The sequence below is a fragment of the Carassius carassius genome, chromosome 24, assembly GCF_963082965.1.
Source record: "Carassius carassius chromosome 24, fCarCar2.1, whole genome shotgun sequence".
Lineage (NCBI taxonomy): Eukaryota > Metazoa > Chordata > Actinopteri > Cypriniformes > Cyprinidae > Carassius > Carassius carassius.
Genome location: NC_081778.1, coordinates 26,413,918 through 26,433,501, shown reverse-complemented (window position 1 = coordinate 26,433,501; position 19,584 = coordinate 26,413,918). Strand labels below are relative to the sequence as shown.

Sequence of the window (19,584 nt, the reverse complement as noted above, 5' to 3'; positions counted from 1 at the left end):
ATCTTGTAAACAATCCGTAATGCTGATCTGTGCAGAACTGGATAGTGTGCACTGTCCAGTTACAAGGAAATGGTGTATCAGTGTCAGTGAAACGAGATGCCCTGGATGAAGATTTCTGGAGGATGGAACAGAAAGTGTTTGAGATGTCAGGTACAGTATCACTCCGATGCCCTTGCTGTAACCCTGCAGCTCTTCTTGCTAACAGGCAGGCACTATGAGCGACCAAACATTACTCACAGGTTCAGACGACTGTGTAAGTTCACAGCACACAAATGACATCTGAGGTCATCCAGACACTTTGCCAGGCCCTGATTAGGAGAAACTGTAATTTTGTGATACATCTTGTTTGCTGAAAGCAGCAGTTGCACTAAGATATCTGAGGGGATTTCACTCTGAATTCTTACGAGTCAATAAAAACGTTCAAGTTAAACTGTGTATAGGCTGAAATCCTATCATTAGCCCTGTTTCAAAGCACACCTAGATATTTTACAGAGAAAATCTTTAAGCAATTGATTTTTAGCAAAAGTGTATGTTTTGCTTTTTGTGAAAATATTGTGATTTATGTATCTGTGGACAAGCAAATTTTTTGTGTATATCATATGTATTATATCATATATACTATTAATTAAATTATATGTATTTATATTTTCCCCTTATACACTGTTATAAGGGGAAATACAAAATAAATAATACAAATTTCTGCCTGGACATTTTCTGGTAATTTTCCGGACATTTCCATTAACTCGATAATACAATGTAATGAAAAGTCAAAATACAGGTAAAAATCATTTTATTAAAAATAAAATAAATAATAAATAAATAAACACCAAAAAATCTTATATAATAATAAAGTACACTGTGCCCTATTTGTACATATTTTTTACAGTGTAGATCCCATTATAATAATAATCATAATTAATAGTTGACATTAATAAAAAAATAAGAGAAAATGTAAAAAGTCAAATTGTAATTTTTTTTAATCTGCCATATAAAACAGGTTACATTATACATTTATCATTTAATTGTTATTATTATAGTTTTCTCTTAGGTCCTTTTACAATGTTAACAATTGTTAAATAAGTTATCATTTGACTTATTTAATTCATAATAAAATAAATAATTTAAATATTGTGTCAAAATGTAGGTCGACATCAACAATACCAAATGAAGCAGCACAAGACAACTGTTATTAATTCTATTCATCAGCCCTCTTCACGCAGTCTCTCACCTTCATCTCTACCTGTCCCTCGTCTGCTTTTATCTGTCTGTATGAAAAGTCTAGTCTTAAAATCAGAAGACAAGCAAAAAGCAACATTTTCACCTTGCGGATGATGTTAATAATAATAATAATAAAAAAGTGAGATATATCAAAGATAACAAATAATTAAAATACTCTTTGGAGAGAAAAAAATAAACTTGAAACCTTCTTTCCTTGCAACTGATAAAACAGTGAAATGCAATGCTCTGTATCATCGAAGGAGACAAATGTAATCTGAAACACCCAAATGCCCTCTAGACCCTTTGACCTTCATTCACAGGTGCTGCTGCTGCCCAGAACCAATAAATGATTTGATAAGTTAATGCCCCATTCAGCCATTAAGCTTGTCATCTCGGTTTTATCTGCATATGATGGTAAAGGGTCTAGACCTTTCCCATTACATAAATGTAAGTAGAAATAGAGAGAGCGAGAAAAAGAGCACAGCAGAGTGGAAGAGAGAAAGGCACATTGATATTATTGGCTCTGACGCTCTCTTTTGTCTAGTCACATGAAACCATAAGAAGTACATAACACCTGAGGAAAAAAGATGCAATAGCAACCAATTACGTCAGTGTCAGAGCTTGGAAATGGCTCCTGCTGCTCAACTGCACAGAGTCATGACAGTTCAGAGTTTTGTCCTGCAGGCATGAGAACTGGAGCAGAGCTTTCCTCTTCATTCTCACACAACATGTGGGTAGATCCATCACATGCTGACATATCTAAAGTCTAATGATAAGGAAAAGTGCGTTCACAGTTTTTATTCTGACAAACCGTTTATGAAAAACTTTTCAAAATGGGCATTTTAGCTGTAGCTGCTTGAATTCAGTTCTTAGAAAATATTTACACTGGTCACTTCATGCAAATCAGATTATGAACTGATTATGAAAATATCAAGTGTGAAGGCCATCCAAGATGCATTTAGCATCAACTCTCTTTCAGGTTAACTATTAGCGAAAGAATAAAGAATATTAACATGCTAAATGTAAAATTTTGTTACTATAACTATATGTTAAAATCTACCTCTTTTTATCGTAAACACATAAAACAACATTTATACTGTGCCGTTTAAAAGTTTGGGGTCAATTTTTTTTTTCTTTTGAAAGAAATCTATATTTTTTATTCATCAAGGATGCATTAAATTAAGTACCAATAACGATGTTTACATTGTTACAAAAAGGATAAAAAAATCCTGAAATTATTATTTTTTTTACACAAATATTAAGCAGCACATCTGCTTTCAACAGTTAATAACAAATTATAATAAGAAAAAAGTTACAACACAAATGGCTGGTTTCTTTTAATCAGTTTTTAAATTGGTTCATATCAATGAAATTGAGCTGTGACAACATGTTTTAAATTTAAGATGTATTAGCTCATTGAAATTAAGCAGATTTTTTTAAGCATTGAGTGAAAGTATGCATATAGTGTTAGTAAACACATTTTTGATAACAGTTCCTCAAGTGTGCATTTATACCAGTAAACTAATGTAATGTAACAGCAAAACAGCTCATTGCCTCCAATACCAGAGCAAACAATCTGGCAGATCTACAGTAATTCACACAGAAATAAAAAATATTATGTTGATAAATATGCAGTACATTCAGTTCTATACTGGGAGTTTAGTAAAATTACATGAGCCAGGCCCCTTTTTCCAAGTTATTGGAAAAAGATTAATGGAAACAGAGTATGCACTCTCTCTCTGTATGAGGAACCATTCATTATCTTCAGTGTTCCTGGTATTATGGTAATGGCTATATGCCTCATTGCACTTGGTCAGGGTTGATGAGAACGAGCAATATAAGGTACAACAGTAGTGCGGATGTTACGGCCACAGTGCACTGAACGCTCACTCATGACGTAGGACATCAGACATCCCTTACATAATTACTTATTTCACAAACAACTATAAAAATATAAATAGTTTCAGAAAACCTAAAGGAAGTCTAAAGTACATGCACCAATTAGTTGAAATATACATGAGGACTACACAGTGCAAAAACCGAAATAAAAAAACAACAACATTAATGTGATAAAGACTACTGGAAGGCCAGAACCCCTGCTGCAAGTTATCCTTCATATTAGTCATCACCATCATTATCAACAAAAACAACAACTTTGAATGCATTTTGTGTTGCAATATCATTCTCAATTAAAGCACCAACTCCAGTGGTTGGGAAAAGTGGGTCAAATTGAAGAGCAGTCTCTACAAGATTGGAACTGTCGCAAGCTCTCCACCGCCAAAATATCAATTAATTTATCCATTGGCAGCCAGAAACCTGCTGAGCTGAATACTAATGTAGCCCACAGAGGGCTGGCACACGAAGGCACAGACCCAGAATTCCCAGGGCATCAGGAGCTGGTAAGGACTGCTGGATCCAGCGGTGATTTATACTGAGCTGCATTCACTCTGTCCTGTTTGTTGTTGGCGGCTGTACTGCGTTTGAGCTCCGTCACTATATTCTTTTCATTGACTATTTTTAACTCAAAAAACAATTTTATACATCATCGTTTCCGTTTATATAACGTGTGAATATATCCTCTATTGTATTCTACAACAAAAACAATCAGAGCGCCTCGCTATCACTAGTTTTATTTTGATCTCCCGGGTCCGCTATTAGCTTTTAGCCCGTTAGCATCAGCGGCGTGGTTGCAGCTAACTGCGCTAACATTGCTAATACTCTATTCACACACATTACCACTGCTGTACTCACTGTTACTTGCTTTAATGGCGGATGAATGTCTCCACTCTGTGCAGCTCGAGCTCGAGGCCGTGGGAAAGCAGATTCGCGACCTGGAGGTAAGGCAGGCCCAGCTGAGAGAGCGGAGAACCGCGCTGGAATCATCCCGGGCTGACGCTCACAAGTCCGGGGTAAGTATACAGCGATCTGTTAACAGTCCCACCACGTCTACTCCGTGTGTTTCTCTGCACAGGCCCGGTGCACCCAGGACGCGATCTTCCCAGATGTCCTTCACTGCGACGCCGGGACACCACGGACCCTGGGTGCATCCACAGCGGAGGACGCGAGCCGGGTCCCGGGCGACGACTTCTCCCCCTCCTGCCTTCGACATCTCCATCCGGAACCGCTTCGCTCCCCTCCGCGAGACAGGACGCGACGCTGTGATCATCGGAGACTCCATCGTCCGACACGTAAGTGCTACGTTAGCCGAAGGTAAAGTGCACACTCATTGTTTGCCTGGTGCTCGTGTTCTCGATGTTTCTGCGCAGATACCCGCGATCCTGAAGGTCGACGAGAGCCCCAGAGCGGTCGTGCTTCACGCCGGGGTTAACGACACCACGCTGCGGCAGACGGAGACGCTGAAGAGGGACTTCAGCAGCCTGATCGAGAAGGTTCGCAGCACGACGCCCGCGGCGACGATCGTCGTGTCAGGACCACTGCCCACGTATCGACGAGGACACGAAAGGTTCAGTAGACTTTTTGCTTTAAATGAATGGTTGTTGTCATGGTGTAAAGAACAGAAACTGCTATTTGTTAATAACTGGAATCTTTTCTGGGAGCGTCCTAGGCTGTTTCGCGCTGATGGATTACACCCCAGCAGAATCGGAGCGGAGCTGCTCTCTGACAACATCTCCAGGACACTTCGCTCCATGTGACTAGTAAGACAATTCTCTAATAACTATTATGATGAGTTTTGTTCCACCCGCTTAAATGATAAAAGTACTTGTGCTGTAAAAACTATTAAGACTGTGTCTGTTCCCCGAATAGTGAGGTCAAAATATAATGTAGGATCTAGAAAAAATCTTATCGTAATTAAACCAGAAAAATGTAAAGTAAATGAACAAAAACAATTTTTAAAGTTTGGGCTCATAAATATTAGATCACTCACACCCAAAGCAGTTATTGTAAATGAAATGATCACAGAAAATAGTTTTGATGTACTCTGCTTGACTGAAACCTGGCTAAAACCAAATGATTATTTTGGTCTAAATGAGTCTACTCCACCAAACTACTGTTATAAGCATGAGCCCCGTCAGACTGGTCGGGGAGGAGGTGTTGCAACAATATATAGTGATATTCTCAATGTTACCCAGAAAACAGGATACAGGTTTAACTCTTTTGAAATACTTTTGCTAAATGTTACACTGTCAGACATGCAAAAGAAATCTAATGTATCTCTTGCTCTGGCTACTGTGTATAGACCACCAGGGCCGTATACAGAATTCCTAAAAGAATTTGCAGATTTCCTCTCAGACCTTCTAGTTACAGTTGATAAGGCGCTAATCATGGGAGATTTTAATATTCACGTTGAAAATGCAAATGATACATTAGGACTTGCGTTTACTGACCTAATAAACTCCTTTGGAGTCAAGCAAAATGTCACCGGGCCCACTCATCGTTTTAATCATACACTAGATCTAATTATATCGCATGGAATCGATCTTACTGCTATAGATATTGTACCCCAATGTGATGATATTACAGACCATTTCCTTGTATCGTGCATGCTGCGTATAACTGATATTAACTATATGTCTCAGCGTTACCGTCTGGGCAGAACTATTGTTCCAGCCACCAAAGACAGATTCGCAAATAACCTGCCTGATCTATCTCAACTGCTATTTGTACCCAAAAATACACATGAATTAGACGAAATTACTGACAACATGGGCACTATTTTCTCTAATACATTAGAAGCTGTTGCCCCCATCAAATTGAAAAAGGTTAGAGAAAAACGTACTGTGCCATGGTATAACAGTAATACTCACTCTCTCAAGAAAGTAACTCGTAGTCTTGAACGCAAATGGAGAAAAACTAACTTGGAAGTTTTTAAAATTGCATGGAAAAACAGTATGTCCAGCTATAGACAGGCTCTAAAAACTGCTAGGGCAGAGCATATCCACAAACTCATTGAAAATAACCAAAACAATCCAAGGTTTTTATTTAGCACAGTGGCTAAATTAACAAATTACCAGACGCCACCTGATTCAAATATTCCACCAACGTTAAATAGTAATGACTTTATGAATTTCTTCACTGATAAAATAGATAACATTAGAAATACAATAGCGAATGTAGATTCTACAGCGTCTAACACTTCAGTTTCATCCATCGCACCCAAAGATAAACTGCAGTGCTTTACAAATATAGGTCAGGAAGAGCTAAATAAACTTATCACTGTATCTAAACCAACAACATGTTTATTAGATCCTGTACCCACTAAATTACTAAAAGAGCTGTTACCTGTAGCCGAAGAACCGCTTCTCAATATCATTAACTCGTCGTTATCTTTAGGTCACGTCCCAAAACCATTCAAGCTGGCGGTTATCAAGCCTCTTATTAAGAAACCAAAACTAGATCCTAGTGTACTGGCAAATTATAGGCCTATTTCAAATCTTCCATTTATGTCTAAAATTTTAGAAAAAGTTGTGTCTGCTCAATTGAGCACCTTCCTGCATAAAAATGATCTGTATGAAGAATTTCAGTCAGGTTTTAGGCCCCACCATAGCACAGAAACTGCACTTGTTAAAATTACAAATGACCTGCTTCTTGCGTCAGATCAAGGCTGCATCTCATTTCTAGTCTTACTTGATCTTAGTGCTGCGTTCGACACCATAGATCATGACATACTCATAGATCGATTACAAAACTATACAGGTATTCAAGGGCAGGCTCTAAGATGGTTTAGATCCTACCTGTCCGATCACTACCATTTTGTTTACTTAAATGGGGTGTCATCTCATTTATCATCAGTAAAATATGGAGTGCCACAAGGATCCGTCCTAGGTCCCCTTCTATTTTCAATATACATGTTGCCCCTTGGTAATATTATTAGAAAATACGGAATAAGCTTCCACTGTTATGCTGATGATACTCAGCTATATATTTCAACGAGACCAGATGAAACTTCCCAATTATCTAAGCTAACAGAGTGTGTTAAAAATGTAAAAGATTGGATGACAAATAATTTTCTCCAATTAAATTCAGATAAGACAGAGATATTAATTATTGGACCAAAAAACACCACACAGAATCTTGTAGATTACAATCTGCAACTAGACGGATGTACTGTTACTTCCTCTACAGTCAGAAATCTGGGTGTTATATTAGACAGCAATTTGTCTTTTGAAAATCATATTTCCAATGTTACAAAAACTGCATTCTTCCATCTTAGAAACATTGCCAAGCTACGAAACATGTTATCTGTTTCTGATGCAGAAAAGCTAGTTCATGCATTCATGACCTCTAGACTGGACTATTGTAATGCACTTCTAGGTGGTTGTCCTGCTTCGTCAATAAACAAGCTACAGGTAGTCCAAAATGCAGCAGCTAGAGTCCTTACCAGGTCAAGAAAATATGATCATATTACCCCAATTTTACAGTCTCTGCACTGGCTACCTATTAAGTTCCGTATCTGTTACAAATTATCATTACTTACCTATAAGGCCCTAAATGGTTTAGCTCCTGCGTACCTAACTAGCCTTCTACCACGCTACAACCCATCACGCACCCTAAGGTCACAAAACGCTGGACTTTTGGTAGTTCCTAGGATAGCAAAGTCCACTAAAGGAGGTAGAGCTTTTTCACATTTGGCTCCCAAACTCTGGAATAGCCTTCCTGATAATGTTCGGGGTTCAGACACACTCTCTCTGTTTAAATCTAGATTAAAAACGCATCTCTTTCGCCAAGCATTCGAATAATGTATCTCTTAAATTGTGAGTGTAGTTGCATCTGCATTTTTATTCTTTAGCTTGGGTTAAACTAATTTTACTTTGTTGGATCAGCAGCTATGCTAATGATGTCTCTATCTTGTTTCTATGTTTTGCCACGGGATTTACATCCCGTGGTAACTAGGATTTACACAAGCTCCAGTCTGGATCCAGAACACCTGAGAAGAGATGATGCTGACCCTCAGAGGACCCCAGATGATCCTAACCTTGAATCAACAAACAGAACTAACAATTATTGCTACATGTGTGACTGCATCATATAATTACTATTAATTAATAATATTGATAGTTCATCATCTAGCTGACTACGTCTTGTATTATTATTATTATTTTTAATTTTCTGTAAAGTTGCTTTGTAACGATTTGTATTGTAAAAAGCGCTATACAAATACACTTGAATTGAATTGAATTGAACTCTGTAGGTGTGTGTTTGATTGCAGAATCTAAAGGTGGATTCTCCTCAGAGATTTAAAGGAAACCATCTCTTATTCAAAACCTGTTCTTTAATCGGGTCCCTGCACCTGCGCCCAGCGTGGCTTCTTTAGCAAGTCATCAAGCACTAACTCAGGAAAGTACCACAACTTATAGAACTAATTATACTTAAATCTTTACTGGCAAACTTACAGCTGGGGATCAGCTTTGTATTGTTTGGCATGCAATAAAGGTTTCTACCTGCCGCTTAGACAGCTATGTGCTTTTCAACTGCATCAAAAGTACCTTTCTTGTTCTTTGATACTGTTAATCCTGCAATTAAAAAAGTTTCCCAGATAAACTGATTTGTAAAAATTTTGCATCACATCACAATAATCCACAAGTAATCCACAAATCCTCTCTTATCAAAATCAACTGACACATTTGTTTTCATTTGTAAACATTGCTTGATCTGTGCATATTTCTCTCCTGATTCAGACAAGATGACTTTTTCACTGAAGAAAGCAATATTATAGAGAGGAGTCATGTTTTTTTTTTTTTAAGTTAAGCACATCTTAATGATGAACTTGTTTATTACAGATACTCAGCTTTTCACTTCACACACTAATGGACTTGAATTGTATGGATGACTCTGTTGCAATAAATATAGTAGATCGTTTTCAATTAATTAAATTTGTTTTGCAATGGAATGTTTTATATATGTATCTAAATATTAACAAAAATTCTATGCCATAAAAATGGACTAAAATGAATAATTATGAATATGACATGCCAAAAAATTTAATAGACAAAAACTATGTCAGGTAGAATATATAAGGTACAATTCAAAGATTTTTGCATTAAATATCCCAAAACCACTAGAATGTTAAATATTTAGTTGTGTACCAAAAGTATTTAAATGAATAGAAAACCTCAATTTTAACCAGTTAAACAGTCTGTATTTTTGCGTCGCCTGTCAATGGCATCATATAAACCCTACCCTCGGTTGCCGGGAGAAACCATGGAAACATAGTGCAATACTTGAAAGAAATGTGGAAGTAGTAGTTTTTGTCTCAATCAGCTACCAACAAGAGATAGCACATTTTGCTAATCGCTTTTTGGAGTAATGGAAGCCACCATCTTTGTTATTTACTTTAGATGCTAGCATGCTACATTCCTGTAGGCTGTTGTATGAACAAACTGATATGAGAGTCACACCTGTTAGTAAATACAGCTGTCAATCACTTTCAAACACTGAATAGGTGAATATAGCCTGTTAAAACTATACTCACCATCTCTTTTCCGGAGTATTCATTTCATAAACTTTTTTTTTTTGTTTGACTGGAAGCACAAGCAGCGAATCCCTCGCGACATCTGTCATTGTCCATGACAATACTCTTGTCTCTCTCCATTCAAGACATATCAGTAAAGCAGAACATGATAAGGTGTCTGATACGGTAATGAGACAGCGTTGATATGACCACAACACCAACCAGAAGGACAAAACAATGGATGTTTGGCTATTGTAGCTCTCTGAACCTTACAGCAGTGGGGTGTATAAAAGCTTTGTTTTCTCACATGTGGAAAGGTGAGCACAGTAGGAGGACGTGGGGTACACGGTTTATACTTGAGGGCAAACTGGAATGCCATTTAAAAAGTGTAAATGAGAGTTAACAAGCACAGCATGACAGCTCAAGCACAGCTATGAACTTGATGTGATAAAATGCACTGTGAATTTCTGCTGATCCCAAAAATAAAAAATTTAGCATTACGTTACCAAACATTGTATCCGCTGCAGTGAATGGGTGCCATAAGAATGAGAGTCTAAACAGCTGATAAAAACATCACAATAATCCACAAGCAATTCACATGACTCCAGTCCATCACTTAATTAAATATTTGAATGAGCTCCTTTTACATTATAATCCTCTACGAAACTCAGGCAATTTGATAATACCTAGAATATCAAAATCAACTGCGGGCGGCAGATCCTTTTCCTATTTGGCGCCTAAACTCTGGAATAACCTACCTAACATTGTTCGGGAGGCAGACACACTCTTGCAATTTAAATCTAGATTAAAGACCCATCTCTTTAACCTGGCTTACACATAACATACTAATATGCTTTTAATATCCAAATCCGTTAAAGGATTTTTAGGCTGCAATTATTATGTAATTAATTAATTAATTATGTAAACCGGAACCGGGAACATTTCCCATGACACCCTATGTACTTGCTACATCATTAGAAGAATGGCATCTACGCTAATATTTGTCTGTTTCTCTCTTATTCCGAGGTCACCGTAGCCACCAGATCCAGTCTGTGTCCAGATCAGAGGGTCACTGCAGTCACCCGGATCCAGTACGTATCCAGACCAGATGCTGGATCAGCACCTAGAAAGAACCTCTACATCCCTGAAAGACAGCGGAGACCAGGACAACTAGAGCCCCAGATACAGATCGCCTGTAAAGACCTTGTCTCAGAGGACCACCAGGACAAGACCACAGGAAACAGATGATTATTCTGCACAGTCTGACTTTGCTGCAGCCTGGAACTGAACTACTGGTTTCGTCTGGTCAGAGGAGAACTGGCCCCCCAACTGAGCCTGGTTTCTCCCAAGGTTTTTTTCTCCATTCTGTCACCGATGGAGTTTCGGTTCCTTGCCGCTGTCGCCTCTGGCTTGCTTAGTTGGGATCACTTCATCTACAGCGATATCGTTGACTTGATTGCAAATAAATGCACAGACACTATTTAACTGAACAGAGATGACATCACTGAATTCAATGATGAACTGCCTTTAACTATCATTTTGCATTATTGACACACTGTTTTCCTAATGAATGTTGTTCAGTTGCTTTGATGCAATGTATTATGTTTAAAGCGCTATATAAATAAAGGTGAATTGACTTAACATCTTGTGAAGTGAAAATCTTCGTGTTCATGTTTTTATGGTGTATAGCTAGAAGTGATGGTTTAAAGTTAAGAATCCTTATTTATGGATTTGTTTCTTACAAGCACGCAGCTTTGGACTTAATTAATGAACTGAAGTCATGTGGAGTGCTTGTGGATTATTGTGATGTTTTTATCAGCTGTTTGGACTCTCATTCTGACGGCACCCATTCACTGCAGAGGATCCATTGGTGATGCACAAACCTTGAACTTTCATTGTAACGGTCTAACAAAGAGCATTACTAGTAGAGCAGTACTAGTAATCCATCACGATGACTAAGCTAAACATACATTATCTGATTATATCAGTGCTGGTATTGTGAAAACACTCCTCAGAGAGGAGTTTGGATTATCTTTAACAGGAAAAAACAACATTCAAGTCAAGAAAAAGTAGATAAATTTAATGAATGTCTCGCTTCAGTGATAAAAACAGAACAATAGAGAAGGCTGACTGAGCGCTGAAGTCCCTAAGTCTCAGTGTTTTCTACTATTGATCTTGTACCGTTGCATTTTAGTGCGCACACTAACTTCTGAAGATGTGAGAAATCAGCCAATTTTTGGTGAACAGACACCACAAAACAGGTTGATTAATAACTGTAATCATAAAACACCAGGGGTTTACACAAAACAATGAAAAAATGTTATATGTCTGTACAGTGCAGTTCTTTTTAACCTGTAAGAAGTGAAAGAATGAACTAGTGACAGACCCAGAGGTTAAAACGAATATCAAGCAAAAAACATAAAACATAGACAAGGGCATTCATTTTTTTTGCACAGGTCTCAAAACAATATATTACCTTAAATAACATTTCAACATTTTTATTTATCTATATTTACAAGGACAATGTGTATAGACCTAAGTACCTAATATTTATGAAATATGACTTGAATGCATCACACATCATAAATATCAGAGTTCTGTGCAAACAGAATTGAATAAAGAATGGCTTTCAATTCTAACTCAATCCTGAAATTTAACTTACGTAGCAAACAGAATGCAGAATTGTGTTTTGAGTTTAAAGGAAGTGTAGTTTTTAATGATATATTTTTACATTCTTTTGGACTATTTCCAGTATGATTATATACAGTATTACACTTTAGATTAGTTTAGATATTCAGGCTATATGTCTAATCAGTAAGAAAAAAAATATATATATATATATATATATATATATTTATATATAAATTTATTTTATTCTTACTGATCAGATATATAGCCTGAATTCTGCACAATCCTTATAAAGCACTTGCACAATATGAAGTTGCATCACATGTGGATCTTGAAAGTACATAAATTGATCTATATAGTTGTTGACGGATAACATCTGTGAGTGTGTGTGTTTTTGTGTGTATCTGCTTCATTGTTATCTTATTACAGTGTTTTCCTGTGCCGCCACAAGCAGCTCTTCATAATAAAGAAGTTGATCTACTTCAAAGCAATCACCGGGCCTCTCCACCAGCTGGATCAGAGCCAGTCTGATGCTCTCTTCACTCTCCTGCTTCTGCCTGGCCTGCTTCAGATAGTCATAGACCTTCAGGAACACCTCCTCTCCTAGCTTCAGACACACCGACCTAAGAGACCACAGTTCAATTTACAATTAAATAAGTCCAAATAACCCAGTTCACATTTATGAAGGACTTGCAAAAGTCCCAAGACTCAAAAGCAAGGAGATTTCTGGAGTTCCTGTTCTACAGCATTCAGTTTCTCAACTATGTGGGACAAGTGGATGCATCCAAGTGGGACCTTGCCCCCTGACAGGTGTTGGGTTTGTGAGGCATCAGGTATCGTGAATCACATCCTCATGTCAATGTCAGTGAGATCTCTAATGGCACCTTTGGACCCCTCAGCAAAAGCAGAACAGCCCATCACACACACACACACACACACACACACACACACACAAACGGTGAAATACATCCACAGCTGACAGACAAAAAACAGAAAGTTTTTCCTTTTTTTCTTCAAATGGGGCCTTTGTGAATACGTCCATATTTAGTGTGAGACAGTGAGATATCTGAATGATTTTCTCAAAATGTATAGTCTAGAGATCGATGAGACAGTACAGAGTAATAGTCCAACCGAGCTCAACAGTGAAGGTCAGATAGCACAAGAAAAGGTAATTAATTAAATCTTGGTATATCTGGAATTGTCGTTCTTATGAGGGATAGAGCCACAGAAATCTTGTCTAAGGAACTCAATTGATTTGGAGTTTCCAAGACAGAGCGTTTCATTGTTCTGGACACTGTAACATATGTGACGTAAAGTGTGAAAAGCTGATGGATTGCTGGCCGCAGTAGCTCAGAGGTTTCTGCTGCGGTATCATCTGACAGGGTTCAGACGTACAAGGTTTGGGTTAGCTTCTCTCAGTACCCAAAAGCCAAATATAATGCCATCAGAGGGTGTGGAAAAAACAAGGAATGAAAGAGACAGCTGGAAGACATGAACAATATCCCCCCTAAAAAGCCAATTAAAAGAAACACAAGGGGTCCAGATGATGTCGTGTCTATCTTTTTGTGTCAGTCCATCTGTAGCACATCTCTAAGCTTAAGAAGTTCAGAACTACATGAGCAGCATCTTGAGGCATTGAGACCTTGTACTAATGTGACCATTAAATTAAAATTAAATTAAAATTAAATTTATACATTTAGCAGACGCTTTTATCCAAAGTGACTTACAGTGCATTCAGGCTATCAATTTTTACCTATCATGTGTTCTCGGGGATGGAGCCCCCAACCTTGCGATTCATAGAGCAATACGGGAGCACTTGAGCTACAGGAATATTAATTAATGGTGTTATTGCGAAAGCTCACAAAAGCAGACTCTTCTGACAGTATAAAGAACTGTGACCGTGATCTGGTTTTTTAAACACCACAAAAAAAAGAAAAAATCTCTCAACAGGTTAACTCTTTTTAACAAGTACAAAGATCTGTATGATTCAGCTGGGCATTTACAAATAAATATATGACTAGTCTGGTTGTTTCTGAGACTAGCAAGCAAGGGCATAACATATAACATATTTAGATTTTTCTTTTCAAGCATTATAGCAAACATATCTAACTATCTATATGGAGTGTACTTAAAATTAAATTGTATGCTTTATATACAGTACACTATTTAAATTCAGTGGAATTAAAAATTTGAAAACCACACTGAAAACATGGGATTCAAAACAGATGTAAATAACAAAAAAATATTATGTTGTTTTTTTTCATAATTTAAAAATGTACATAAAAAGTACAGGTGTACAAAATACTTGTCAATTTAGCTTTTCCCTCACATATTTATGCTGAAAATATCATTTATAATCACATGTATTAAAATAGAAGCTATTCACTAGTGGTCTCAGACTCAAATCAACATGCTTTTTGAAAACAAGTGAACTCAAACTGTGTAATGCCTGTGGTTCTTTTCAAATAAAAAGTATGAATGTTTCTCCTCATGCCCATAAGAAGAAAAATGAGCCCTTGATGAAATCTGTGACTTTCAATTTTCAATTTCTATCTGTATAACAACACATTTCCTATGACAGATAAACATATTTTAATGGAAAAGACACCCCCTGTTGACAGTGTTATCGATAGTTTGAGCCTTCTCGACCCCAAAGTTTTGTTTTCATCTTGACTTAGCTTTTAACAACTTCCAATTAATGTTATTGGTACAGATTCAGTGTGGACCTGGTCTTGACATATCACATCTGTGCCGCCTTTTTCCTGAGTCTGATTTGTAAAAAGACAAAATATAAGCCCTTGAGCCTAAAAGGGACCACTACAGTCTCTACAGAAAGAGAACGTGACATGCAGGAGTTAGAGAAATACTTAACTAATTAGCATGTGAATAGTATATTTAGCGACGATGAGCTGATAGGGTGTGTATCAGTTCATTATTCCAGTTAGAATCTGGATTGGATTTCCTTGGCATTCCAGAAAATAGATGTCATTTCTGGCCCTCATACACAAATGTGTAAATGTCAGTGTTGTTATACTAAAACAAAAACAGTAAATGTAACTGAAAAATGTAAATAAAACTGAAATAAAATAATATGAAAATAACTCATACTTAAATGAAAAACAAACTAAAATGATAAAAGCATATCAATTTAATCAAATTTAAATGAAAACAAATTATAGAAATAAAATCTAAATGAAATTTGAAATAAATACAAGTATATATTGCATATAACTCTAAAAACACTAAATGATTATATTAGCAATGTGCCAATTTTTACATCTACAAAAACTCCAATAACTTTATTCATTATTTCATTTAATATCATATATGTATGTTTGTATGTATATAAACCCTGGTATTTTTTAAGTATTAAACAAATCCATAAATGTATATGGCATCATCTCTTTTTATCACATCTGTTAGTTATGTTTGTCAAAAGGGGGTGATATAAAAGGTAAATCCTTATACCATGATTTCATATCACAAACTGCTGATAAAAAATGATACATGAAATATCACTATTTATTGTTTCTATGAAGCACTTTTTTTATGATCTTGAGCAGAAGTCTTGCCAAATGAAACTCTAAAAGTGTAAAAATGTATCCTATTTTATTAATAAAAAAAATATTACTATAATGTTTATTGGTATAAACTGGGAAAGCATCCATTCATAGAATGATCCTCCACTTTGGCTTTGCAAAACAAAACTATTACACAACCAACCGTTCTGTTTTCCAGAAGGATACCTGTTGTCACTACTTCTCATTAGTTCTGTTATTGCTGTTTTAACATGATATAACAGGTCACCTGAGAGTGTCGACTGTCAACAGGGAAAGTTATGCCTGGAGGCTGACAGCACTCATATTTTCAGTCATATCATACAGGTGTCAGCAGCTGCTCATGCTGAGGAATGACAGGGCTGTGGTGGCTGGCTTCAGTGAGTGCAATCCTCCAGCCTGCTCGATCTTCTGCAGTAATGGGGAGCGGGATATGAGCGTGTGCGGTCTGGGATTAAATCGATTGTACCCTCTGCTCACTTCAGCGTGAGGTAATTGCTGTCTCCTTGTTTCCATGCTCCCCTGCGTTTCACTGTGACTCTGGAAGTTTGAGCACTCCAGCACGGTTAAATGGAGAGAGAAAATTATTTTACTTTATGAACTGCATGGAATATACGTATGCTTTAATTTGCAGTGATTTTAAAGTGGCACAACATGAGGAGGTTATGGAAATGTGGAAATGTCATAATTGATAGTGAACACTATTAAAAATAATAATAAATAAAATAAATAAATAAATACACACACACACACACACACACGTATATATATATATATATATATATATATATATATATATATATATATATATATATATTCACACACACACACATACACATATACATATACATACATACATACATATATACATACATACATATATATGTCTTTTATAAAATGTATTTATTTTTTAAAATTGTGAAGTAAAGCCGACTTTTTCGCATCATAACCCCAGTCTTCACATGATCTTTCAGAAATCATTCTAATATACTGATTTGCTGCTCAAGAAACATTTCTTATTATTATCAATGTTGAAAACAGTTGTGTGGTTTAACATTTCTGTGGACACCGTGGATAGATTTTTAATGATGTTAAGTTCAAAAGAACAATTTATTTGAAATAGAACAAAACTACAAAATCTTGTGGTCAAGATTTTACATACACTTTGCAGTATCTGCAAAATGTTAATTATTTTACCAAAATAAGAGGGATAGTAAAAAATGCATGTCATTTTTTATTAAGTACTGACCTGAATAAGATGGACACTAAGACTTTTACATATATTCCACAAGAGAAAGTAATAGTTAATAATAATAGGAAGGGGAAAAAAACTAAATTGAGATGCATTATCAACACCCTTTTTATAAAGGACAAAGCTAAGTATGCTAGACATAAAGTTTAAGACATGGTAAAAGGAGAGCAAAAATAAAACTTTTTTTCTTATAAATATTCTAATAAAAATGCTAAGTAAATGTTACATTTGGCACAGTTAGCACTTTTTATACATTTCACTATTTTTGGCAAACATTTAAAAACTTTCCCTCAACTTTCCCTAGTAAATTCTGGAAAATGTAAAATAATTATTTAAAATCATTAAAGTACCATGATGTAAAAAAGCATATATTTTTTTCAATCATCCTAAAGGTCAGAAAAGTAACACATATTATTATTTTGTTGTAAGTTTCTTCAACTCAAAAGTAACTCAACTGAATGAACCCATTTACAGAGTAAGAGTATTTGACCTGTTCAGAACTAGAATCTGCCTGCACATGTATATATATACCTTGTTTACTCCGAAAGAAAGAAACCGGAGCTGAGTGGAGCTGCACAACTAAACTGAGATGCATTATAAACATCTTTTTTATGAAAGACAAAGCTAAGTATGCTAGTCATAAAGTTTAAGACAGTGAAAGGAGAGCAATCAGACCCCTCTGTTAAAATGACTCACGACTTTGTCAAGAAGCCAGAAATAAAGACAATAATAACTGAGAGACCTTTGAGATCATAACGACCAGCCCTCTTCAATGCTGTTGTCTCTAAGTCAATTTCAGACAGTGCTTTCATATAAGAGAAGCGTTCCTTTCTAAGTTGTCAAACTTGTGGCAAACACACACACAAACTCACTCATGTACATGCACATAGTCCATTTCCAGCTGATTAGTGTTGGTAATCAAGGCTGAGCTGCAATCAGCCCCCTCTCCCAGCATGATAAACACAGCTCTCCGCCCGCCCCTCCACTTCCTGGCCAACCGGAGTCTCTTTCATTTGCAATCACCACGCTCCGTTCTTCTATAGAGAGCTCCCAAACCCTGGGAATCTCCTCAACAACAAAAGCATAATGACTTACAAGCATCTACTGCCCTGGGCCGTTACATTGACAGCTCAGACGTTTCTCAGCGGAACCCATTCTCTGTGCTTGCTCTGATAAAAGAGGACCTATATCTCAGTGAATGTACGCTTCCTGCTGCAGCTTTGATCAGCTATTTCGAGAGGCTTAATGAGCTGCAGTCAACAAAGAGGTCCTACATAATAATCAACAGAAGATGCAATACCATACATTAACAAGTCAGAGAGAACTCATGTGTCCTGCAGAGATGAGCTACAGTAGGTGAAGCAGTAGAGTGTTATCATCATCAAACGATGACATCAAACAACATCAGAAGATGCTTTTGTTTTCAGATATACCCTTGAGTGCTGTCCTCGAGGTTATTCCCAAATGCACATACTGTATAATGTACTGAAATCTAAAGAGCTTTTACTGTCAAAAAGGCTGACTCAAGATGATTCAGTCTTCTCAAAGGAAAAGCACGCTGGTCTTCAAATGGGGGCGTGGGTTCAAATCTCACATCTGACAAGTGACTTTTAGAGGAAATTAATTTGGTTAAAATAAAATCCAAATGAGCTGATATATGCACTGTAAGGGGCATAAGCCCAGAATAAGTTTAAAAGCATCTGTTGCTTTTAATGTCAAGATTTTGACATGAAAATTTACAGAAATTAAATTATTAAACAATTAATGACAGTATAATAGTTATAGTCTGATAACATCTGGTGACCCAGTATTATGTGTCCTAATGACGAGTCGTGTAATTCTGAAATAAAACTAAAATGATTTATATTGTTAAATATTGTTTAAAATGTAAAAAAAATTATAAAAATCAAATAAAAACTTAAAAAAAAAAGAGAAACATTGCTTTGGCAACTAACTTAAAAACGCTTAATTTTAAAATAAGTTTCAGTTTAAAATTTTTTAAGTTAAAGTACTAAAACTGAAATAAATATAAATTAAAGCAAAACAGAAATGTTAAAAACTAATAAAAGGGCAAAAGCACACAGCAAAATTACAGAATTTAAACAGGAAAACTAAAAATATAAAAAATTCAAAATACTAATAAATACTATATTAGTATATTAGTACAAAAATTATGATCTCTTAAAAATTAAACCTTTCAAGCTATGTTTTTCATTTGCACTGCAAGTTAAGCTAGCAGACAATTCAATTTTAATTTCAATTTCAAGTTATCAAGCAGTCACTCCTTTATCCTGGCAGTGAAGTGCTCTCCTGTCACTTCTCTTTGCATATGGAAAATATAAATTTATCTCTAAAATAAAGAAATAAAAAAATATATATTATTTTTTTTAATTTTTCTACATTTCAATGTTTTGTGCAAACTTTTTAAAACTTCTCCTCAAAAGTAAATTCTGTTAAATTTACCTTTCCATATTCTATTCTTTAATAATATTATGAATCTTCTTTAAAATTATTAAAGA

The 19,584-nt window shown here is 36.0% G+C and overlaps 1 protein-coding gene across 1 annotated transcript in view; it reads right to left on the bottom strand.

The window, feature by feature from the left end:
* Nucleotides 1-12,514: 12,514 nt before the first annotated feature.
* LOC132103305 (serine/threonine-protein kinase Nek11-like) overlaps nucleotides 12,515-19,584 on the bottom strand; it is a 47,871-nt gene continuing 40,801 nt past the window's right edge. The window contains exon 15 of the mRNA XM_059508300.1: nucleotides 12,515-12,879. Coding sequence (XP_059364283.1) covers nucleotides 12,672-12,879 — 208 coding nt within the window. The 3' untranslated portion in view covers nucleotides 12,515-12,671. The remainder of the gene's footprint in view (nucleotides 12,880-19,584) is intronic.